The following is a 22,725-nucleotide window of genomic DNA, read 5'->3' as shown; positions in this document are numbered from 1 at the left end:
CAAAGAACAGCGTGGGGTTTGAACCTTCAACCTCAGGGTGCTGAGGATGTCGCCCATGATAAATGGGACTCAAACACCTTGCTGCACATTGCTAAGGTTAGCCCTGAATCCAATCTTTCTTCCTCTCCTCCTCCTCCATGCCCTGCTTGCTCTATATTCACCACCCTGACCTCTGTGTCTCTCCCTCACCCATGGTCCCCAAAACCTTCCTTTGGTGCTCATGAGTGATTAAGACAGGCTGCCTCTAGGCAGCCACGAGTGCTTCTCTGTGATACATTGCCCTTGGAGAAACAAGGTTGCATCAGAGGAGGCGCGATATGGCAGGGAGAAGGTACCAAGGCCAGCTAGAGAGAGCCTGTCTTAATTGCTACAGGCCACTGAAAAGCGCAGGTAGATTAGGAGGAAGGAAGATGCTTGCAATGCAGAAAAGGAGATTATGTACTTACCCTGGTAAGATCTTTTCCAGTAGATAGGTGAGACATTGTAATCTAGACCATAGGGTTATTTCTCGTTACCCGTATGGACTACAGAAAAAATCCATACCAGCTTTTTCACTCCGCCTCTAGAGTACTTCAAAAGCTAGCTTAGCTCCTCCCAGCAATCAGTACCCAAGCAAAGAGACGCACTCCCATCTGTGAAGTAGAGGCATCTATAACGACAGGCTAAACCAAAGTTCTGCTCAAAACAACTAAACAACACCCGGAACCGCCAAAAGAGGTGAAAAAGGAGCTCAGGAAACTGCTCTCAAACCAGGTTGAACATAGTTACAGGCCCTCGAAGACCGGAGTTGCCCACCCCTAGACCACAGGGATGTACAAGAGCAGTCCCCTAAATAGCCAGGGTAGGCTTGCTGTGCCAGCTTTAAAGACAGAGGACTCGAGAGTCCTGTCTGGCAGCAACATCCACTCAATAGAACTTGGCAAACATATAAAGAGACAACCACATAACTGCCTTGCAAATCTCGTCAGGAGAAATGGAGCTAGCTTTGGCCCACAAAGAAAGCCACACTCCTGGTAGAATGCACCTAAACAGAAACAGGGGACAGGTGCCCAGTAAGGATGTAGGTGGATGAAATGACTAAGGATCCACCTGGAGATCAGGGCCTCAGAAGTGGGAGCACCCCGCTGAAGTGAAAGAGAGAACACAAACAGATGGCCAGAATGGAAAACCCCATAAGGGACCTCCAGCTAACGTAAAAGCACCCTATGCACGTCCAACTTTTTCAGTAGACAGTTTTGATGTTGGGAACCCGTCGGTTGAGAAACAGGCCAAAAAGGAAGGCACAGTCCATAGTAAAACCCCTGGCTCCAAAGTTGGAGAAAGAGGTCTCAACAAGACAATGCCTGCAACAGAGACCCTATGGGCAGATGCGATGGCGAAAAAACATAGGTGAGCGTCAAATCCAGGAGAGAAGCATCCTGAAGAGACTCAAAAGAGAACTGAGTATCCTGAGATGGAAAACAGGATAGGACGGCCACCAGAACACGCAGAAATGCCACCGCTAGGCCTTTAGCTAGACCTGCCTGGAGAAAAGGAAGTAAAGAAGAGCCCACAACACCGGAGTCGAATAAGGGTCCACTTGGTCCTGGTTACACCAATGGTGGAAGGTTGTCCCATGCCATAGCGCAGGCTAACACTGTGGATGACTACGTAGCTCTAAGAGCATCAATCACAAGCTCTGACTAGCCTTAATGGTCTAAGCTTGTGCGCTCAAGAATAAAGCCATAAGCGCAAAGTGACCAAGATCTTCCATGGTAACCGGGCCCTGAGTTAGACGGTCCAAAGAGATGCTCAGGCGCAGAATGTGTCTTACCCGCAGCCGCATCAGATCTGCATACCATGGTCTTCGAAGCCAGAAGAAGCAGGGCACTTTCTTGTTCTGTTCCGTGGTCATGAAGCTAAGGCGGGGCTGCCCCAGCGCCTGACAGTTGCCTGAACTGCCTGAAGTGACAGGGCTCCCGAGTCTGACAACCAAGGAAGTCTTCTTGAGAGTTGTCCACTCCAGCCACATGTGCTGCCATCAGCGCCAGATGATGTTCCGCCCAAAGGAAAATAAGGCGGGCTTGCAGAGCCAAGGGAGACCTCTTAGTCTCTCCCTGGCGAATGACAGAGACCACTGCCATCGCATTGTCGGAGAAGACTCAGACAGCCTTTCCTCCAGCGACCTCTGAAATTCTTTCAGGCCCAGACGAATGGCTCTGAGCACAAGCTGGTTGATGGACCACTGCCTCTGTGATAGAGTCCAACAGCCCGAAGAGGACAATAATCACAGTGAGCACCTCCAGCCCTGAAGGCTGGCAGTTGTGGGCACTGCAATCCAGAAGGCAACGTGTAACAGAATGCCCTGGCAGAGCAACTGAGGGCGAAGCCACCAGGTAAGTCATGTTTGCTCTGGCCTCCAAAGGCCACAACAGATACATCTCTAAGGCATCTCAGTGGGACTCCCAGCGAGAGAGCAAGGCTTGCCAAAGAGGATGCAAGTGTGCCTTTGCGCAAGGGACCACATCCAGCGTGGCCACCCTGGAGCCCAGAACCTGCAGGAAGTCCCACGCCAAAGGCGCCGACCGCTTCAACAGATCTGAAATCTGCACACACAGCTTGTCCTCGAGGCTTAGGCAGGTAAACATTGACCATTGCAGTGTCAAACAGAACGTCCAGGTATTCCAGCAACCGCATGGGCATCAGATGGCGCTTCTTGAAGCCTAAGTTGTCTAGCACCTGGAGCACCTTTTTCACAATAGAGTGCCCTGCAAAAACATTTTAAAGGCGGCAAATCTGCACAAATTTGGTATGAATTCACGATAGGAGACCCTAAGGACTCCATTCCAGCAGTTTTCCTGGCAAAAATCCGAAATTTATAGAAGCAGAGAGAAGTTGAAAAAAAGATTGTTGAAAATCCAGGATGGCTGCTGGACCCAAATTCGCACTAAAAACGGCACTTCCCAAAATTAAAAAATTACAAAAATAGGATTTTTCAGGTGGGAGAACACAGAGGAACACTAGAAAATCCTCAAACCCCTTTGAAATTAATTAAAAAAAAATAGCTGAAAGAGCCTGTCAGCCCCTCTTACTCACAGCACTGGACGCAGAAGCTGCTGCTGCATTCTAGCCCCTGTGAAGAGCAAGAGTCAGAATTCACTGCCACAGTGCTGGAAAAGCTGTCTCCAAGCTGATCTTTTGGCTGCCAATTAGACTCCACTGTCTGACCATTCCTCCACCACTGCAGACCACCAAAGATGGGCGGAGGTGCGAAAACGTAGCCTGCAAGCTGTGGAACACCGCTGAGCCACCTAAGTGTGCTGGACAGTCTACGCTCGACCCCCAGCTTAACAGGGAGTGAGACTAAGTTAGTGACGGCTCTGAGCTCCAAGGAAGACTAGCTAACAGGTACCTCGAAGGGATCGGCCTATCAGCTACAGACTGAAGTCTGTGAATTCTCAAACAGGCAGCGCTCCAAATGGACTTCCAACGTGAAAACAGTGAAAGGAGATGAAACTACGTCAAATTAAAAATAATAGAGTGGGGAGAGCAGAACACAAGCTGCAACCATGCATGCAGAAGAGAAGACTGCTGGAAGGAGCTAAGCTAGCCTTTGAAGAAGTACTCTAGAGGTGGAGTGAAAAAGCTGGTATGGATTTCTTCTGCAGTCCATGTGGGTAAAGGGAAATAACCCTATGGTCTAGAATGTCTCACCTATTGAATTGGAAATCCATTTATAGGTGCATATTAAGGCATTACTTTCACTCATCAGGATGGGGGGGGGGGCAGGTAGACTGGGGTGGGTGGGAGGGGTTAAAATAAAAAATGGTTTTTGTATTGGTGCGGGAACTGTGTAGATCAGAGTCCCTCCTCGAGGGCCGCAATCCAGTCAGGTTTTCAGGATTTCCTCAATGAATATGCATGACATCTATTTGCATGCATTGCTTTCATTGTATGCTAATAGATCTCATATTTTGTTGGGGAAATCCTGAAAACCTGACTAGACTGCTGCCCTCGAGGAGTGACTTTGACACCCCTGGTGTAGATGCTCTGTGAATGGTACCACCGGACTACCCTCCTTGGGGGGGGGGGGGGAGTCTTTTTTTTTTTTTAATTTAATTTTCCCATTTCTCTGTTTTGGCTTCCTCCCCTCTGGGCGGAGTAGAACTGTATAATGATACGTTTTCTCTTATTCAAGTGTTATGCCTGTTTCTTGTTGTTTCCTTGCTGATATTAAACACAATAAAAATCTATTTAAAAAAAGGCATTACTTGTCAGTAAGAGTAGAACCAACCCTTTGCATCTTTGTACTCTAGTCCAGCATATTCTTTCCCTACCCTCACTTCCCCCTAGTCCATCAGTTCCCTGCCACCTGCCATCGGACCTACTTCTTACAGCAAAAAAAAAGTGGCATAAAAGGTGCAGAGCTGCTATATAGGCCATGATGTCGATAACTCTGCCGGTCTTGCTGCTTATGACAAGGACTTCATTTCTGAGGAGTGAAACTGGCAGAGCTGTCAGCAGCCCAGCATCTTTAGACCACATATTTTGGGTGAGAAGTGGCTTAGCTGGAAAAGGGCTAGAGAAGCTGAACTGAGGACACGAGTTGGGGGCAGCATCAACAAAAGTTTGCCCATGGCCCCATAGCTGGTTAAAGAAGCACCAAGTTCTTATATGTAATCTTTTAACATCTAGGGTAATGCAGAATACAAATGCTCATTAAATTATGTCATAGTAGTTATCATGCAAACTATCATATTGGTAGTCCTTTCCTATCTATATTGCTCTAGAGATATGGCCTCCAAAAACAGAGGTATCAACATGACAGAGAAATAGTCAAGATCCACAGAACGTAGCTGTGAAAGCAATGGATCAAAGGAAAGAGTGTCATGGCTGTTGCTAGCATTCCTTGTCTTAACTAAGGGGAAGTGTGCTTTCAGATTTCTCATTGTGAGGAGAGTGTGGCATAGTGGTTAGAACTAGAGAATGACATGGTGGCTGTTACCCGTGGCTAGCCGCGGGTAACCAGCCGAAACGGTGAGGGGTGAAAAAGTGCTCACTGTGGGTGAGGGGTGAAAAAGTGCTCACTGCGGGTACAGGGACAAGGCCATCCTCTGCCCCGTGGAGTGGCGAATGGCGTTCTCCCCGCAGTTAAGGGAGGGAACACGTGCTGTCACCAATCGCGCATGGCCCCCTCCCTCCTTCCTACCTACCCGAATCTATCTATCTCCCTCCCTCCCCCTTACCTTTGCGGCGCGTTTTGAGTAACATCTTCACAAAGCCATCGGAGCCTACAAGCAGTAGCATGCGTGTTTGGGTGGAAGCTTCTCTTCTGACGCAATTTCCGGTTGCTTCAGAAGAGAAGCTTCCACCCACACACGCACGCTACTACTTGCAGGCTCCAACGGCTTTGTGAAGACGTTACTCAAAATGCGCCGCAAAGGTAAAGGGGAGGGAGGGAGATAGATAGATTTGGGTAGATAGGAAAGAGGGAGGGGGCCGCGCGAGGGGTGCCAAAGGGCGGTGAGGTGGCAAGAAGGAAGGGTGGTAGAAGAAAGGAGCAGACGCTGAAAGGACATGGGGAAGACAGAGTGGGGAGAAGACCCTGAAAGGGAAGAAGACAGAGATGCCAGACTATGGGGGAGCGGAGGGAAGAAGATGGGTGCCAGACCAATTTGAGGGGGGGGGGGGTGAAGGGAGAGGCACAGTAACAGAGCAAATGGAAGACGCAGAGAGAAGACAGAGAGTGGATGGAAGGAAATGAATGAGAAGATGAAGGAAGCAGAAAACAAAGGTAGAAAAAAAAATTTCTATTTATTTATTTTCTTTTATTGCTTTAGGATAAAGTAATTTATAAACAAAGCCCTGACAGCTGAACATCTCTTTCTCTAGTTCAGCAGCCAGAACTTTGATTTATAAGGAAGGAATAAGCTAAATATTGCAGTACTGAGGTTGTATGGATGTTGCGGGGACGGGGCAGGGACAGTGCCGCGGGGACGGGGCGGGGACAGTGGTTGCAGGGACGGGGCGGGTAAGGGGACAAATTTTTTCCCCATGTTAGAACTACAGCTTCAGCACCCTGTGGTTATGGGTTCAAACTCCATGCTGCTCCTTGTTACCATGGGCAAGTCACTTAAACCTCCACTGCCCCAGGTACATTAGATAGAATGTGAGCCTCTGGGAAAGATGGGAAAAAAATGCTTGAGTACCTCATTTGTAACCTATTCTGAGCTCCTTTGGGGAAATGACCCGCAAAGGAAGTGGTGGGACCTTTGTATAACCATGGAATAAAGGGAGCACTAAAGGAGGACAAAGCAATCGCTGACAAACTGAACACATTTTTTGCATCTGTATTTACCGAAGAAGATGTACACAGCATACCGGAATCCATCAGGCTATATGCTGGAAACGAAGACGGAAAGCTGACAGGATTGACGGTCAGTCTAGAGGAGGTTTGTAGGCAGATTGATAGGCTTAAGAGCGATAAATCCCCGGGACCGGATGGCATCCATCCGAGGGTCATCAAGGAACTGAAAGGGATCATAGCTGAACTGCTTCAACTAATAGCCAATCTGTCGATCAAATCAGGAAAGATTCCGGAAGACTGGAAGGTAGCGAATGTTACACCGATCTTCAAGAAAGGTTCGAGGGGAGATCCGGGGAACTACAGACCGGTGAGTCTGACTTCTGTACTGGGAAAGATGGTAGAGTCATTGATAAAGGACAGCATCATTGATCAACTTGGCGGAAACGGGCTGATGAGGACCAGTCAGCACGGTTTTAGCAAAGACAGATCGTGTTTGACGAACTTGCTGCACTTCTTTGAAGGAGTAAGCAGACAGATAGACAAGGGCGATCCAGTCGACATTGTATATCTGAATTTTCAGAAGGCGTTCGACAAGGTTCCGCATGAACGACTACTTCAGAAAATTGCAAGCCATGGAATTGAGGGTGAAATACTCACGTGGATTAAAAACTGCTGGAGCATAGGAAACAGAGAGTGGGGGTAAATGGACAATACTCGGACTGGAAGAGCGTCACCAGTGGGGTGCCGCAGGGCTCGGTGCTTGAACCCGTGCTCTTTAACATCTTTATAAATGATCTGGACATAGGTACGACGAGCGAGGTGATTAAATTTGCGGATGATACGAAGTTATTCAGAGTAGTAAAGATGCAGGGGGATTGCGAAGATCTGCAACGTGACATAATCAAGCTCAAGGAATGGGCATCGACATGGCAGATGCAGTTCAACGTGGATAAGTGTAAAGTCATGCATGTCGGTAACAAAAATCTCATGCACGAATACAGGAGGTCCGGGGCGGTACTTGGAGAGACCTCCCAGGAAAGGGACTTGGGAGTTCTGATCAAAAGTCGATGAAGCCGTCCACACAATGTGCGGCGGCAGCAAAAAGGGCAAACAAAATGCTAGGAATGATAAAGAAGGGGATCACGAACAGATCAGAGTAGGTTATCATGCCGCTGTACTGGGCCATGGTACGCCCTCACCTGGAGTACTGCGTCCAGCACTGGTCGCTGTACCTGAAGAAGGACACGGTACTACTCGAAAGGGTCCAGAGAAGAGCGACTAAGATGGTTAAGGGGCTGGAGGAGCTGCCGTACAGCGAAAGATTAGAGAAACTGGGCCTCTTCTCTCTCGAACAGAGGAGATTGAGAGGGGACATGATCGAAACATTCAAGGTACTGAAGGGGATAGACTTAGTAGATAAGGACAAGTTGTTCACCCTCTCCAAGGTAGGGAGAACAAGAGGGCACTCTCTAAAGTTGAAAGGGGATAGATTCCGTACAAACGTAAGGAAGTTCTTCTTCACCCAGAGAGTGGTAGAAAGCTGGAACGCCCTTCCAGAGGCTGTTATAGGGGAAAACACCCTCCAAGGATTCAAGAGAAAGTTAGACAAGTTTCTGTTGAACAAGAACGTGCGCTGGTAGGGCTAGTCTCAGTTAGGGTGCTGGTCTTAGACCAGAGGGCCACCGCGTGAGCGGACTGCTGGGCATGATGGACAATTGGTCTGACTCTGCAGTGGCAATTCTTATGTTCTTATGATGGGCTAAAAATTGAATAAATAACTAAATAAGTAAATTAGTTGCTGCCTCTGAAATGGTGCCACATTGGGCAATTTTAATAAAGTGTATTTCATTTTAACTTCTCCAGTACATTGCTTTTCTTCACATTTCATCATCCTAAAAACCATATGCAATACTCTGGATCTGTGGGTTTTGGACCCAGTCCTCAGAGACTACCTGGCCAGTTAGGTGTTCAGGATATGGACAATGAATATGCATGAGAAAGATCTGCAAATCTCTCATATTGTGGATATCCTGAAAACCCGACAGGCCAGATGGTCCATGAGCACTGGGCTGAAAACCACTGCTCTAGAAAAGATCTCTCCAGTAACTTGCCCAGAATATTGTCACTACCTTTATAAGCACCCTAACATTCCTCTGGATCTGCCCACTATTGTTAGAGCACATTAGATATGATCATGAGAGGCATAGAGGGATATGGGTGACTAAAATTACACCAGGTGTACACCTGGTTGGGCCTCCGAAGGTCTGATCCAGAGATGACGGTTCTTATGTCCATTCCTTCTCAGAAAACACTATTTATTAGATTTTTACATCCCAGTTGCACAACTACATATATTTTACATTAATCTTAGCTGCAAACAACTTTGATCTACATAAGCTTCTCTTATATCTGTCCAAGTTTTCTACTCTCCAACTGTAATGTTTATTTTGTTGCAGTTTCTTGGTACCACATGCAAGACAAACTTTTTTCATAACTTTTGCATCAGCTATGAAACTATAGCCTTGGACTGAACTTTGAGGCAAATAATACATGATAAAATGTCTTGAAAGTCTTTCTACTATAGAGAAATACATTAAAAGAGTAAAAACAAAGGTCAAGTAATAAAAGGTAGCAGAGAATTTTGTGGTTTTAACCAGTTTAAATAACTAACCTGATATGTATTTTGCGCCGATTAACATTATCATGCTACTCACTATATAAAAGCCCAAAGGCAAACTACAGAAGATACTAGTGTCACCTGAGGTCATCCAAAGGAAGGAGTTTCCAGCAAATCAAAGAGAAAAAACAAATTGGAATACTTGTGTTAGGAAGCAATCAAATGAATAGGAATTGCAAAGATGTCTATAGAATTTCCTTAGTTAAGCAAAAAAAAAAAAAAAAAAAAAAAAAAAATGCAAGTAGCTAATCCATGTCAGAAGATAATGGTTGCTCAAAGTCATGCAATAAAAAGCTTTTCATAGAAGTCAACAACTACTAAGCTTGCATACAGATTTTGGTGTTGCTAGAAAGTAGTAAAAATACCCTTAGTAAAATATGGGCCAGTCAATCAGAACCGTTTTAACCTCAATCACTAAAAGGAGATTATGTTCTTACCCTAGTAAGCTCTTTTCCAGTAGATAGGCGAGACATTCTAGACCAATGGTTCCCAACCCTGTCTTGGAGGACCACCAGCCAATCAGGTTTTCAGGACAACCCTAATGAATATGCATGGAGCAGATTGGCATGCCTATCACTTCCATTATATGCAAATCTCTCTTATGCATATTCATTAGGGCTATCCCAAAAACCTGACTAGCTGGTGGTCCTCCAGGACAGGGTTGGGAACCACTGTTCTAGACCATAGTGCTAGTTCACCTTACTCGCATGAGCTGCATAAGAAATCCATTCCAGGTTTTTTACTCTGCCTCCAGAATACATCACAGGATGGCTTAGCGCCCTCTAGCAGTCAATACCCAAGCATAGAGACACACACCCATCTGTGAAGTAGAGGCACCTGTAATGACCTAAACTATACTGTAAACCGCCAGAGGCGTTAAAGGAGTTCAGAACTACTCCCACAACAGGTTATACATATGTACAAACTTTTCTTAACCACCAAAGAGACTAAAATCTGAAATCAGTAGCTGAAACAGGCTCAAAAAGGTGGGGGCGTTGCCATATACGTCAAAGAAGAAGATTTACACAGCATACCGGAACCCATCAGGCTATAAGCTGGAAATGAAGACGGAAAGCTGACAGGATTGACGGTCAGTCTAGAGGAGGTATGTAGGCAGATTGATAGGCTTAAGAGCGATAAATCCCCGGGACCGGATGGCATCCATCCGAGGGTCATTAAGGAACTGAAAGGGACCATAGCTGAACTGCTTCAACTAATAGCCAATCTGTCGATCAAATCGGGAAAGATTCCGGAAGACTGGAAGGTAGCGAATGTTACACCGATCTTCAAGAAAGGTTCGAGGGGAGATCCGGGGAACTACAGACCGTTGAGTCTGACCTCTGTACCGGGAAAGATGGTAGAGTCACTGATAAAGGACAGCATCATTGATCACCTTGACGGAAACGGGCTGATGAGGACCAGTCAGCATGGTTTTAGCAAAGGCAGATCGTGTTTGACGAACTTGCTGCACTTCTTTGAGGGAGTAAACAGACAGATAGACAAGGGCGATCCAGTCGACATTGTATATCTGGATTTTCAGAAGGCGTTCGACAAGGTTCCGCATGAACGACTACTTCGGAAAATTGCAAGCCGTGGAATTGAGGGTGAAATACTCACGTGGATTAAAAACTGGCTGGAGCATAGGAAACAAAGAGTGGGGGTAAATGGACAATACTCGAACTGGAAGAGAGTCACCAGTGGGGTGCCGCAGGGCTCGGTGCTTGGACCCGTGCTCTTTTAACATCTTTATAAATGATCTGGACATAGGTACGACGATAGAGGGGATTAAATTTGCGGATGATACGAAGTTATTCAGAGTAGTAAAGATGCAGGGGGATTGCGAAGATCTACAACGTGACATAATCAGGCTCGAGGAATGTGCATCGACATGTCAGATGAAGTTCAACGTGGATAAGTGTAAAGTGATGCATGTCGGTATCAAAAATCTCAAGCACTAGTACAGGATGTCCGGGGTGGTACTTGGAGAGACCTTCCAGGAAAGGGACTTGGGAGTTATGATAGACAAGTCAATGAAGCCGTCCACATAATGTGCGGCGGCAGCAAAAAGAGCAAACAGAATGCTAGGAATGATAAAGAAGGGGATCACGAACAGATCAGAGAAGGTTATCATGCCGCTGTACCGGGCCATGGTACGCCCTCACCTGGAGTACTGCGTCCAGCACTGGTCACCGTACCTGAAGAAGGACACGGTACTAATCGAAAGGGTCCAGAGAAGAGCGACTAAGATGGTTAAGGGGCTGGAGGAGCTGCCGTACAGCGAAAGATTAGAGAAACTGGGCCTCTTCTCTCTCGAACAGAGGAGATTGAGAGGGGACATGATCGAAACATTCAAGGTACTGAAGGGGATAGACTTAGTAGATAAATACAGGTTGTTCGCCCTCTCCAAGGTAGGGAGAACGAGAGGGCACTCTCTAAAGTTGAAAGGGGATAGATTCTATACAAACGTAAGGAAGTTCTTCTTCACCCAGAGAGTGGTAGAAAGCTGGAACGCCCTTCCAGAGGCTGTTATAGGGGAAAACACTCTCCAAGGATTCAAGACAAAGTTAGACAAGTTTCTGTTGAACAAGAACGTGCGCTGGTAGGGCTAATCTCAGTTAGGGTGCTGGTCTTAGACCAGAGGACTGCCACGTGAGCAGACTGCTGGGCATGATGGACCTGACTCAGCAGTGGCAATTCTTATGTTCTTATGTACAAACAGGTGGTGAGAAAGCGAAACTCATTAGAGACCCGCCAATAATGCAGGAGCACCCTGCGCACGTCCAAATTCTTTAGCAGAAGATCCTGATGATTGGAACCCTTCAGCTGAACAACTGGTAAGCACACTTCTGGATGGACATGGAAAGCCAAAACTACCTTGTGCAAAAAGAAAGGAACTGTCCGCCGGGAAACTCCAGTCTCAGGATCTCGGAGCAAAGTGTGTCGACATGACAACACCTGCCATTCAGAAACCCTATGGACCCAAGAGAGAGCGACCAGAAAAACAGTCTAGAGTATTAAATCCAGGAGAGAAGTTCAAAAGGAGCCCTGGAAAAGCCAGAAAGTACCACATTAAGGTCCTAGGATGGGAGCAGATTCTTAATGGGTGGCTGGACCCAAATATCTTTCTGTAAAAACTGAGCAACAGAGAACAAACCATCCTGGGATCTAAAACCGGATAGACCGGATATAGGGATCCGCAGAGATTCCACCATGAGGCCTTAAGAACATAAGAATAGCCTTACTGGGTCAGACAAATGGTCTATGAAGCACAGTAGCTTGTTCCCATGGTGGCCAATCCAGGTCATCAGTACCTGGCCAAAACCCAAGGAGTAGCAATATTCCATGTTACCGATTCAGTGAAAACAGTGGCTTCCCCCATGTTTTTCTCAATAACAGACTATGGACTTTTCCTCCAGGAAAACCTTTCTTAAAACTAGCTACGCTATCTGCTCTTACCACAACCTCTGGCAATGCGTTCCAGAGCTTAACTATTCTCTGAGTGAAAAAAAATTTCCTCCTACTTATTTTAAAAGTATTTCCCTATAACTTCATCGAGTGTCCCCTAATCTTTGTAATTTTTGACGGAGTGAAAAATCGTACACTTGTACCCGTTCTATTCCACTCAGGATTTTGTGGACTTCAATCATATCTCCCCTCAGCCGTCTCTTTTCCAAGCTGAAGAGCTCTAACCATTTTAGTCTTTCTTCATACGAGGGGAGTTCCATCCCCTTTATCATCTTGGTCGCTCTTCTTTGAACCTTCTAGCGCCACTACATCTTTCTCGAGATAAGGAGACTAGAATTGAATACAATACTCTAGATGAGGTCATACCATGGAGCATTACAGGGGCATTATAACATTCTTAGTCTTGTTAACCATCCCTTTTTTAACAATTCTTAGCATCCTGTTTACTTTTTTTGGCCGCCACCACACATTGGGCAGAAGGTTTCATCATATTGTCTACGATGACACCCGGATCCTTTTCTTGAGTGCTAACCTCCAAGGTGGACCCTAGCAAAATTGGACTATCTGCCTAGCTCTGTGACACTAGCTTCTGGATCCTCCTTGCAGATCGAGTTTTCTGCCAAGATTCTGGGAGTCTTTTTTGACTCCTTGCTTTCTTTTAAGGATCAGATCAATTCTGTGATTAAGAAATGTTTTTTCAATTTGCGTATGTTGAGGAAGGTTAGACACCTTTTTCATTAACACCACTTCTCCATCCTAGTTCAGTCAATCATTTTATCTCGTCTTGACTATTGCAATGTTATTTATCTTAGTATTACAAAAACCTCCCTTTCTAGACTGCAATTGGTCCAGAATACTGCTGCTAAATTGATTTTTGGGAAGCATAAGTTCGATCATGTGACACCATTGCTTCATAATCTTCATTGGCTCCCTGTGTATTTCAGAGTCCAGTTCAAATGTGCTTATGTCATCTTTAAAATTCTTCATGGCATTTTCACTCCCCTAGTCCTTTTATCTTGGAATCTTTATAGATTCTTTTTTGCAAGGGGTGAACAACAACTCAAACTATCCTGTCCTTCTAGTAAAGGTATCAAAGGAGCTAAGATCTTTGGTCACTCTTTGTTTTTTAAGTTTCCCCAACTCTGGAATAATCTCCCACTCTTTTTAAGAAGTTCCGTCTCTCTTTCTTTTTTTCGTAAGTCTTTGAAAACTATCCGTTCACTATGCATTTTGGTAACTAACTCCTTTTCGATTTCCCTTCTCTTAGTCCTTTTTAATAATTAGCCTAAACTAATTATTGTAAACTGAGATGAGCTTTCCTGAATTGAAATCTCGGTATACAAAGCCAAGCATTAGATTAGATTAGATTAGCATCCAGTAACTATGATTCAGGTTATTCTTCCCAATGTGCATCACTTTGCATTTCTCTACATTAAATTTCATCTGCCTCTTCAACGCCCAGTCTTCCAATTTCCTAAGGTCTGCCTGCAATTTTTCACAATCCACATGCGTTTGAACAGTTAGTGTCTTCTGCAAATTTAATCACCTCACTCGTTATTCCAATTTCTAAATCATTTATAAATAAGTTAAATAGCACCGGTTCCAGTACAGACTCCTGTGGCACTCCACTATTTACTCTCCTCCATTGAGAAAAATGACCATTTAACCCTACCCTCCTTTTTGTGAACTGCCTAGAACAATGTGGTGTGGCGGTATACAAGAATAAAATTATTATTTTCTATCCGATAAACAATTCCTAGTCCACAACTGAACTTTGCCACCTATCCCATGACTCTTTAATTTTCTCAGGAGCCTCTCATGAGGAACTTTATCAAATGCTTTCTGAAAATCTAGATACACTATATCAACTGGCTCACCTTTATCCACATGTTTATTCACACCTTCAAAGATGTCAAGCAAATTGGTGAGGCAAGATCTCCCTTGGCTGAACCCATGCTGACTCTGTCTCATTAAATCATGTTTATCTACATGTTCCACAATTTTATTTTTTATAATTGTTTCCAATATTTTGCCCGGCACTGAAGTCAGGCTTACCATTCTATAATTTCCCGGATCTCCCAGAGCCCTTTTTAAAATTCGGTGTAACATTATATTACATTAGTGATTTTTATTCCACCATTACCTTGTGGTTCAAGGCGGATTACATAAGAGGTTATCTGGACATTTCCAGAAGTGTTACAGAATTGAACGGGTTACTTCGGGGGATTGAAATGCTTCCTGCGGTGTTAAGTTTGCCACCCTCCTTTATCCAGACCTGCTTGGAGAAAAGCAAGGACCCACGACACCTGATTCAATTAAGGGTCCACATGTTCCTGGTCACTCCAGCACTCGAAAGGTCTTCTACACCTTAGCATAGGTTGACACCATGGACGACTTGGTAGACCTAAGAAGCTTAGCCATGGCAAGCTCCGAATAGCCTTTAAAAAAAAAAAAAATTTTAAGGCTCCGTGCTCAAGAGCTAAGCTGTACGATCAAAACGACCCGAATCCTACATGGCAACCGGGCCTGGGTGAGAAGGTCAGGAAAAACGCTCAGGCGCAGACTGTATGCCACCCGTAGCCTCATCAGATCCACGCACTACGGCCTTCAAGGCCAATCGTTGAGCCACCAGAATGATGCGTCCAGGGTGAGTTGCAATCTGCCAAAGGACCCAGCCGATCAGTGGCCAAGGTGGAGGTCACAGTTGCTCTAGTGTTCTTCAACCGCCAGTCTGTAGAAATTTCCTGCCAGTCTGCAGGGCCGGAACGTGCATCGGGCCCAAGATGTTATGATTCACAGAACAAACGGACTGTATTGTGACTTGATTGACAGGGCATGTTGGCCATTAGCTCCCGGGGACGTTCGAAATGCCGACCTATGGGATAGCTGAGTCTTCCATGCTGCGGACCAATAGGTGTTGAACTGATTGGTAACTGTTTGATGCAGGGGGATTACAATACTGATGGGAACTGGAGGGAAGAGGAGAGGATTGTAAACATGGAAGTGGTGTGGCGAGCACGGCCTTTGAGACTTGGGCAGCACGTTGTAGGAGGATTGCCACTATAGTACCTGTGGGTTTCCTACTCAAGTTAGTTTATACTTAACTGTCAAAGTTTTATAGGACTTTTTTTGTAGGAAGGCGGTAATAGATCCCAAAATAGATGTGTTTCAAGAAATTGAAATGGTGAGAAGAAATAGAATAATGGTAGGAAAGTAAACGTTATTTGCCACAGAAATGGCAATAGAAGTAGACAGAATGATATGATTTGATTTTCTTGACTTACTTGAAGCTGATGTTCCTGTGCTGGTCCTGGGTCATTTTGTCTCTCGTTAACTTACGTTTCCTGTAGGGTGGTAAGATACAATATATTTCGCTGCATGAAGGGAGGGAGGGAGGCAACAAAGGTAGGGGGAATGATTTTATTTTTTAATTTAGTGCTTGAATAGTGTCAATTTTGAGAATTTACATCTGCTGTCTGTATTTTGCACTGTTCAGGAAGAAATGCATTTGTTTCTTTTTCTCTGGGGTTGTACAACATACAGAGTCTTAAATTTTAGGGTTTGTTTGTATATATTAGTACTTTTAGGTTTTGGTCCCATATTTGCATAGGGGTTATCTGTGTTCTTTTTTTTATTTATAATTTTCAATATAGATATCATGTTTAAACTTGTACAGAAAGCAAAAGTTAAGCAATTTTATCATACATACAAAGAAAAATTCAAATTAAAAGACAAAACATGAGCTTAGGGCTCCTTTTATCAAGGTGCGCTACGGGGGTTAGCGTGTCGGACATTTCATCATGCGCTAACCCCCCGCAGCAAGCCTAAAAACTAATGCCTCGTCAATGGAGGCGTTAGCAACTAGCGCAGCAGGTGGTTGAACGCGCGGTATTCCACGCGTTAACCGCTTACCGCACCTTGATAAAAGGAGCCCTTAATTTCCACTCAAGTCCAACATTAAGGATCCAAAATGTTACAAGAGCGAGATTTAAAGGAACAAATCATAATCTAGGAATTTGGCTTAATTAGCTGAGCTTCAGGATATCTACCATATTATCTTATAGGGCATTAGAACTTTCTCTTTCCAATCATGATACTGACAAGAAAGTTGACAGTTGGAAAGGCTCAAAGAAAAAATTTTTTGTGAAGAATAATATATGATACATTTACATGGATGACGCAGAAAGAAAGTCGCCCCTATAGCTAACACTGCTGGTTTCAAAAGTAAAATTTCTCTACGACGTTTTTGGGTCTCTCTAGCCAAATCTGGGTACATTTGAATTTTTAAACCCAAAAAGTCCTTCTGTTTATTTTTAAAGAAAAGTCTCAGTAACCAGTTTTTATCCGTAGCTAAAGCAACCGTCAAAAGTAAAGTTGCAGGTTATCTGTGTTCTGGTAGGAATGAATGTTGAGAAGCATACAGTGTGCTTTGTGTAGTTAATTTTGTGGTTAGGCATTATGTGTTGTTAATAAGATTATATTGTGTGTATATGAAAAATGAATGGAAAAAATAGTGTTACAATTAGTACTATTATGGGGGCGAGGTCTGGCCCACAACTTAACCCAGTGTTCTTCAACCGCCAGTCCACAGAACGGTGAAGGTCCACAAAATAATTATTTTATTTCTGCCGGTCCATAGGTGTAAAAAGGTTGAAGAACACTGCTCTAGAACATCAAGTCTCTCACTTCTGAGCCGGATCTGCGACTGAAGAAGTGTGGTGCCTTCTTGCTTTGCGCCGTGACCATGAGGTCGAAGTGGGGCTGCCTCCCAACACCTCATGATCACCTACTGCGCTAGGGTCCACTTGCCCGGAACTCTGGGCTGACGGCTGAGGAAGTCTGCTTGAACGATGGCCACTTCAGTCACATTCGTCGCCGTCAGTGCCAGGAGATGAATTTCCGCCCAAAGGAAAAGAAGTCGAGCCTCCTGAGCCAAGGGAGAGTTCTTGGTTCCTCCCCGATGATTAAAAGAGACCACTGCCATGAATGATCAACCACTTCCTTGGTGACGGAGTACGACGACGAGGCAGGACAAATCCAGCTTGTAGCCCAACTGAATAAATTCCACGACACACTGAACTTTAATAATGTGCACCTAGGCAGGCCAAAACTCAGAGAGCCGACCTCCTATCAGCAGAGGGGCCCTCGGCTCCCTGGCGTCATTGGATCGTACAGACAGGTCAGGTAGGAAGAGCGACTAGACAGAGTGTGCCTGTAGCCTGGAACCCTTAGAAAATCTCTGCGAAGAGGATGGAGAATCTTACCTGTAGTCATGAAAATATCATCAGGAGCTACGCAAAGGAGGATGCCCAGGACCCTTGGGCTGTGCTCTACTATCCGGCAAGGTCTTTGAGTGACGATTCATTACCGAATTCATGAGGTCAACCAGACCCTTGCCAAACAACAACTGCCCTGAAAAGGTAGCCGTGCCAGAGTTGCCTTGAAGGTGGAATCGCCAGCCCACTGCCGAACCCAGAGCATTCGATGGGCCGAAATAGAATATGCCGACACCTTTGCCAGCACCTTCAAAAAGTCATATAAGCCATATGCCATGTAGTCCATCCCTGCCAACAAAAGCTGAGGAAAAGGCGCTCGTAACTGAGTTAAACAGGCATGTGCCACAAAGGACATAGTCACCACAGTTCCAATGCCTAAATTAGCTAGATTAAAACTTTCCGGGGAACCACATCCACCCGGCTGTCTTGCACAGCTTTCAACACAATCGTCCCATCACTAGGGAGAGTAATGCCCTGGGTCATCTGAGCTATCAAGGAATCTCCCTTGGGCTGCCACAAAAGCTGCTGATACTCCTGTGCCTGAGGATGCAAGCTGGACATAGCCCGAGCATTCCATAGAAGACCCTAAGAGTCAAACTGTTCCAGTACTATGAACTCATAACTGAATGCAAGGAAATGTAGCAGATTGTGAACAAGCGCTGCAGAGTCAGGGAGAAGTAGCTGAAGAAATGAAAGGAGTGGGCTAAATATCCACGCTCAATTACTGCAAAGATGCAGCAATCAGATCCGGTAGCACCTCAAACTTAAAACAAGCACCTGACAGTCGGATCATCTCTAGGATCCAGAACCCCAAAGGATCTGCGGATCCAGCACCCAGTCCGGATTCCCAAATCTGAGAAATGATGGAAGGTCTGTATCAGCCGCTGGAACCCCTGAAAGGAGGAACAGACTGCACGTTCTAACATAGATTCCCACCCTCTGCTGCAAACTTAGCCGACTACTTTGCCACAAAAATTAGAATTTGAGATAGTCTCTTGTAGGTACTAGCATAGATCTATCAATCAATCAATTTGCTTTAGAAAATGAAGGTTCAACTGCTGATATGATCTGGAATCATTTTGAAAACCCAGATTGGAACCAATTTCGCAAGTTTTACTCAAAATATTTAAAATCCAATTTCCTATTAGACAACTGTCCACCGACTATCATGAAATCAGCTCCCTGGCCCCTTCAAAGCTGAACTTTTCAACTGGATTTCTTTATGTATGGGTACAGGCTATTTTCCAGTGGAACTTGGCCATATCCTTGTGACTCCTATTATTAAAAACTCCAAGGAATAAGTTTCTTCAGCTGCCAACTACAGACCTATTGCCAACATACCACTTTTTCTTAAACTAATGGAAGGACTGGTTAACATTGATCTCATGAAATATTTAGAGAAGTTCAACATTCTACACAACTCTCAATCTGGTTTTCGCACAAATTACAATACGGAAACAGTCTTACCTTCGCTGACTGATTACCTTTTCCATTTGTTTTCCCTGGGAAAAAGTGCACTGATACTTCAGTTCGACTTGAGCAGTGCCTTTGATCTTGTTGACCATGACAGTCTGTTTAGATGCCTCGATTCTATTGGCATTTCTGGACAGGCACTAAACTGGTTTACAGGCTTCTTAAAAAACCGCATTTACCAAGTTCACAGTGAAGGAACCTTCTCTGTGTCTTGGTGTAAACCCTGTGGAGTTATCCACTCTCTCGTTATTTCCAAAATAGATTACTGTAACGCTCTGTATAACGGGATAGCTCAAAAGGAAATCAAACGTCTACAGATCATTCAAAATACGTCCATTAAACTCATTTTTAAAGCAAAGAAGTTCGATCACGTAACACCGCTTCTTAGAGAAGCCCATTGGCTTCCAGTTACACATCGGGTAACATATAAACTATGTCTGCTTACATTTAAATCTCTTCTCTTTAAAACCCCAGCTTTTATTTACAAGTTATTGATCCCATACACCGCCAATAGAACATTAAGATCCGCTGAAACATAGAAATAGACGGCAGATAAGGGCCCACGGCCCATCTAGTCTGCCCACCTTAATGTCCCTTCCCTTACCTTTGCCCTGTGAATAGATCCCATGTGCCGATCCCATTTGGCCTTAAAATCAGGCACGCTGCTGGCCTCAATCACCTGTAGTGGAAGACTATTCCAGCGATCAACCACTCTTTCAGTGAAAAAGAATTTCCTGGTGTCACCTCGTAGTTTCCCGCCCCTGATTTTCAACGGATGCCCTCTTGTTGTCGTGGGACCCTTGAAAAAGAAGATATCTTCCTCCGCCTCGATGCGGCCCGTAAGATACTTGAACGTCTCGATCATGTCCCCCCTCTCTCTGCGCTCCTCGAGCGAGTATAGCTGTAATTTGTCAAGCCGTTTTTCGTATGGTAGATCCTTGAGTCCCGAGACCATCCGGGTGGCCATTCTTTGCACCGACTCCAGTCTCAGCACATCCTTGCGATAATGCGGCCTCCAGAATTGCACACAGTATTCCAGGTGGGGCCTCACCATGGATCTATACAATGGCATAATGACTTCCGCCTTACGACTGACGAAACCCCTTCGTATGCAGCCCATGATTTGTCTTGCCTTGGACGAAGCCTGCTCCACTTGATTGGCAGACTTCATGTCCTCACTGACGATTACCCCCAAGTCTCGTTCTGCTACCGTTTTTGCTAGGATCTCGCCATTAAGGGTATAAGACTTGCATGGATTCTGGCTGCCCAGGTGTATAACTTTGCATTTTTTGGCATTGAAGTTAAGTTGCCATGTCCTAGACCATCGCTCCAGTAGGAGTAGGTCGTGCATCATGTTGTCGGGCACTGAACAACATCTACTAACGATTCCTTCCCTTAAAATTATAAATACCCGACAACAGTTAATTTTTTCAGTTACAGCTCCCCAAACCTGGAATTCTCTCCCTAATCATTTAAGGGAAGAAACCAATATAGAAAAATTTAAAGGTAAACTGAAGAGTTTTCTCTTTAAAGATGCCTTTATAAATTAATCATTTTGTCTTTGAATCGATATCATTTTTTCTTTCCAAACTTTTATTGAAGTAAATTTAAATTTAAAAGAAAAAGAAAAAAAAAAAGGGGTTTTATATTTTTTATTTTTTTTCTTTCCCCCTTTCCTTATGTGCCCTCCTTATTTGTCTCTTTATCTTTTAAATATATTGTAATTCTTTCCCATCTCCTCCCTTATGTTTCTTGTCTTATCAAATTTGTTAATAATTTTGTCAGTCTTATTTATTGTATTATTCCCCTTACATTGTAATTTTATCAATATGTTAATCGCTTAGAATTTGGATTAAGCGATAAATCAAATCATTATTAAACTTGAAACTTGAGTTCCACAGGGCTCCTCTCTCTCTCCTTCACTTTTCAATGTCTACAGGGCATCACTGGGATATATGCTATCTGACTTACATCTGAAATCGTATATATACGCAGATGACATTACAATTATCATTCCCATAACCTTACTGCCGCAAGAGACAGAACAATTCACCTCATCTGTCCTCACTAAGGTAGAACAATGGACTATGCAATTTAAATTAAAACTAAACTCAGTCCTAATTACAAGATCATGAATACCTCTTTGAGATTAAATGGGTTAGATTACCCAATTAATTCTACTATCAAAATCCTTGGAGTCATCCTGGACCGATGCTTGACTTTTGAAGATCATACTAATGCTCAGGTTAAAAAATGTTTTTTCACCTTATGGAAACTTCGTACCATCAAACACTATTTTGACTTCATCTCTTTTTGACTGCTGGTTCAATCTCTGATCTTAAGCATCTTAGATTACTGCAATATTATATACTTGGGATCCTTTAAGAAAACCATCAATCGATTGAGAGTCATTCAGAATCCTGCCATCTGTCTCAATTATGGTCTCAAAAAATCAGATCATGTAAGCCCTTATTATAAAAAAACTATACTGGCTGCCGGTGGAAGCAAGGGTCATTTTCAAGTTTCCCTGTCTCTGCTTCATAACCATAACAGGTTCATCCCCAATCTACCTGTCGCACCATTTTGAATTTCCAGGCACCACTTGTACATGTAGGCCCAGATTCTCTAAAAGTGCGTCCCGATTTTAGGCAGCTGTAGGCGTCCTACAGCTGTCTAATCAGCCAATCGGGATGCACGTTTTAAAAAAAAAAATGCTCCCCAGGCAGGCCGCCTATATTGAAGGTGAGGCCCGCAAGACACCTAGGCCCTGATTCTGTATAGGACGCCCGGGAGAGGCGTCCTATTCAGAATCGGCCTAAACTAAACCCCGATTCTGTAACCGGCGTCCATGTTACAGACGCGGGTTAGAGAATCGGGTTAGATTAGACACGGCCCGCTACACTTATAGCGGCAAGGGATCTCTCTGCCGCTATAAGTATAGCGGGCCGTGGCCCCTGACCGATCACTGGCAGGAGGGTGCCCAAACCCTCCTGCCCGAAGACGCACCCCCCCCCCCCCGACACTACCGACCGCCCCCCCCCACACTACCGACCGCCCCCCCCGACATTACCGATCCCCCCCCCCGACAATATCGGTCGCTGGCAGGAGGGTGCCCAATCCCTCCTGCCCGAAAACGCACCCCCCCCGGGCGCTAACAACCCCCACTCCACCAAACCTGTTCTTACAGATGGGTTTTGCACGTCGAGCAAGCAGGCACGCCTCGTCGAAATGAGGCGGGCCTGCCCCTTCCCGGCCCATCCCGCCGAAGCCTAAGGTCTGATTGGCCCAGGCTCTAGAAGCCTGGACCAATCAGGCCTTAGGAATAGCGGGTCCGCCCATCCCTACTAAGTCTAAGGTCTGATTGGCCTCATTTCGACGAGGCGTGCCTGCATGCTCGACGTGCAAGACCCATCTGTAAGAACAGGTTTGGTGGAGTGGGGGTTGGGCACCCTCCTGCCAGCGACCGATATTGTCGGGGGGGGGGGGCGGTCGGTAGTGTCGGGGGGGGGGGGGGGGTCGGTAGTGTCGGGGGGGGGTGCGTCTTCGGG

General features: G+C 45.1%; 1 protein-coding gene across 6 annotated transcripts in view; it reads right to left on the bottom strand.

Annotated features, from left to right (window-relative positions):
• Positions 1-22,725, bottom strand: part of GK (glycerol kinase) — a 445,878-nt gene that overhangs the window by 11,202 nt on the left and 411,951 nt on the right. For 3 of the 6 annotated variants that reach the window (XM_033948778.1, XM_033948779.1, XM_033948782.1), the window contains one exon: positions 8,958-9,044. The exons of 2 other annotated variants lie outside the window; for them this stretch is intronic. In XM_033948778.1, coding sequence (XP_033804669.1) covers positions 8,958-9,044 — 87 coding nt within the window. Of the gene's footprint in view, positions 1-8,957; positions 9,045-15,712; positions 15,773-22,725 lie in introns of all 6 variants that reach the window. One more of the 6 variants, XM_033948781.1, reaches the window with a different exon arrangement.

The sequence above is a fragment of the Geotrypetes seraphini genome, chromosome 6 (assembly GCF_902459505.1).
Source record: "Geotrypetes seraphini chromosome 6, aGeoSer1.1, whole genome shotgun sequence".
NCBI lineage: Eukaryota > Metazoa > Chordata > Amphibia > Gymnophiona > Dermophiidae > Geotrypetes > Geotrypetes seraphini.
This window is presented reverse-complemented; position numbering and strand designations above follow the sequence as displayed.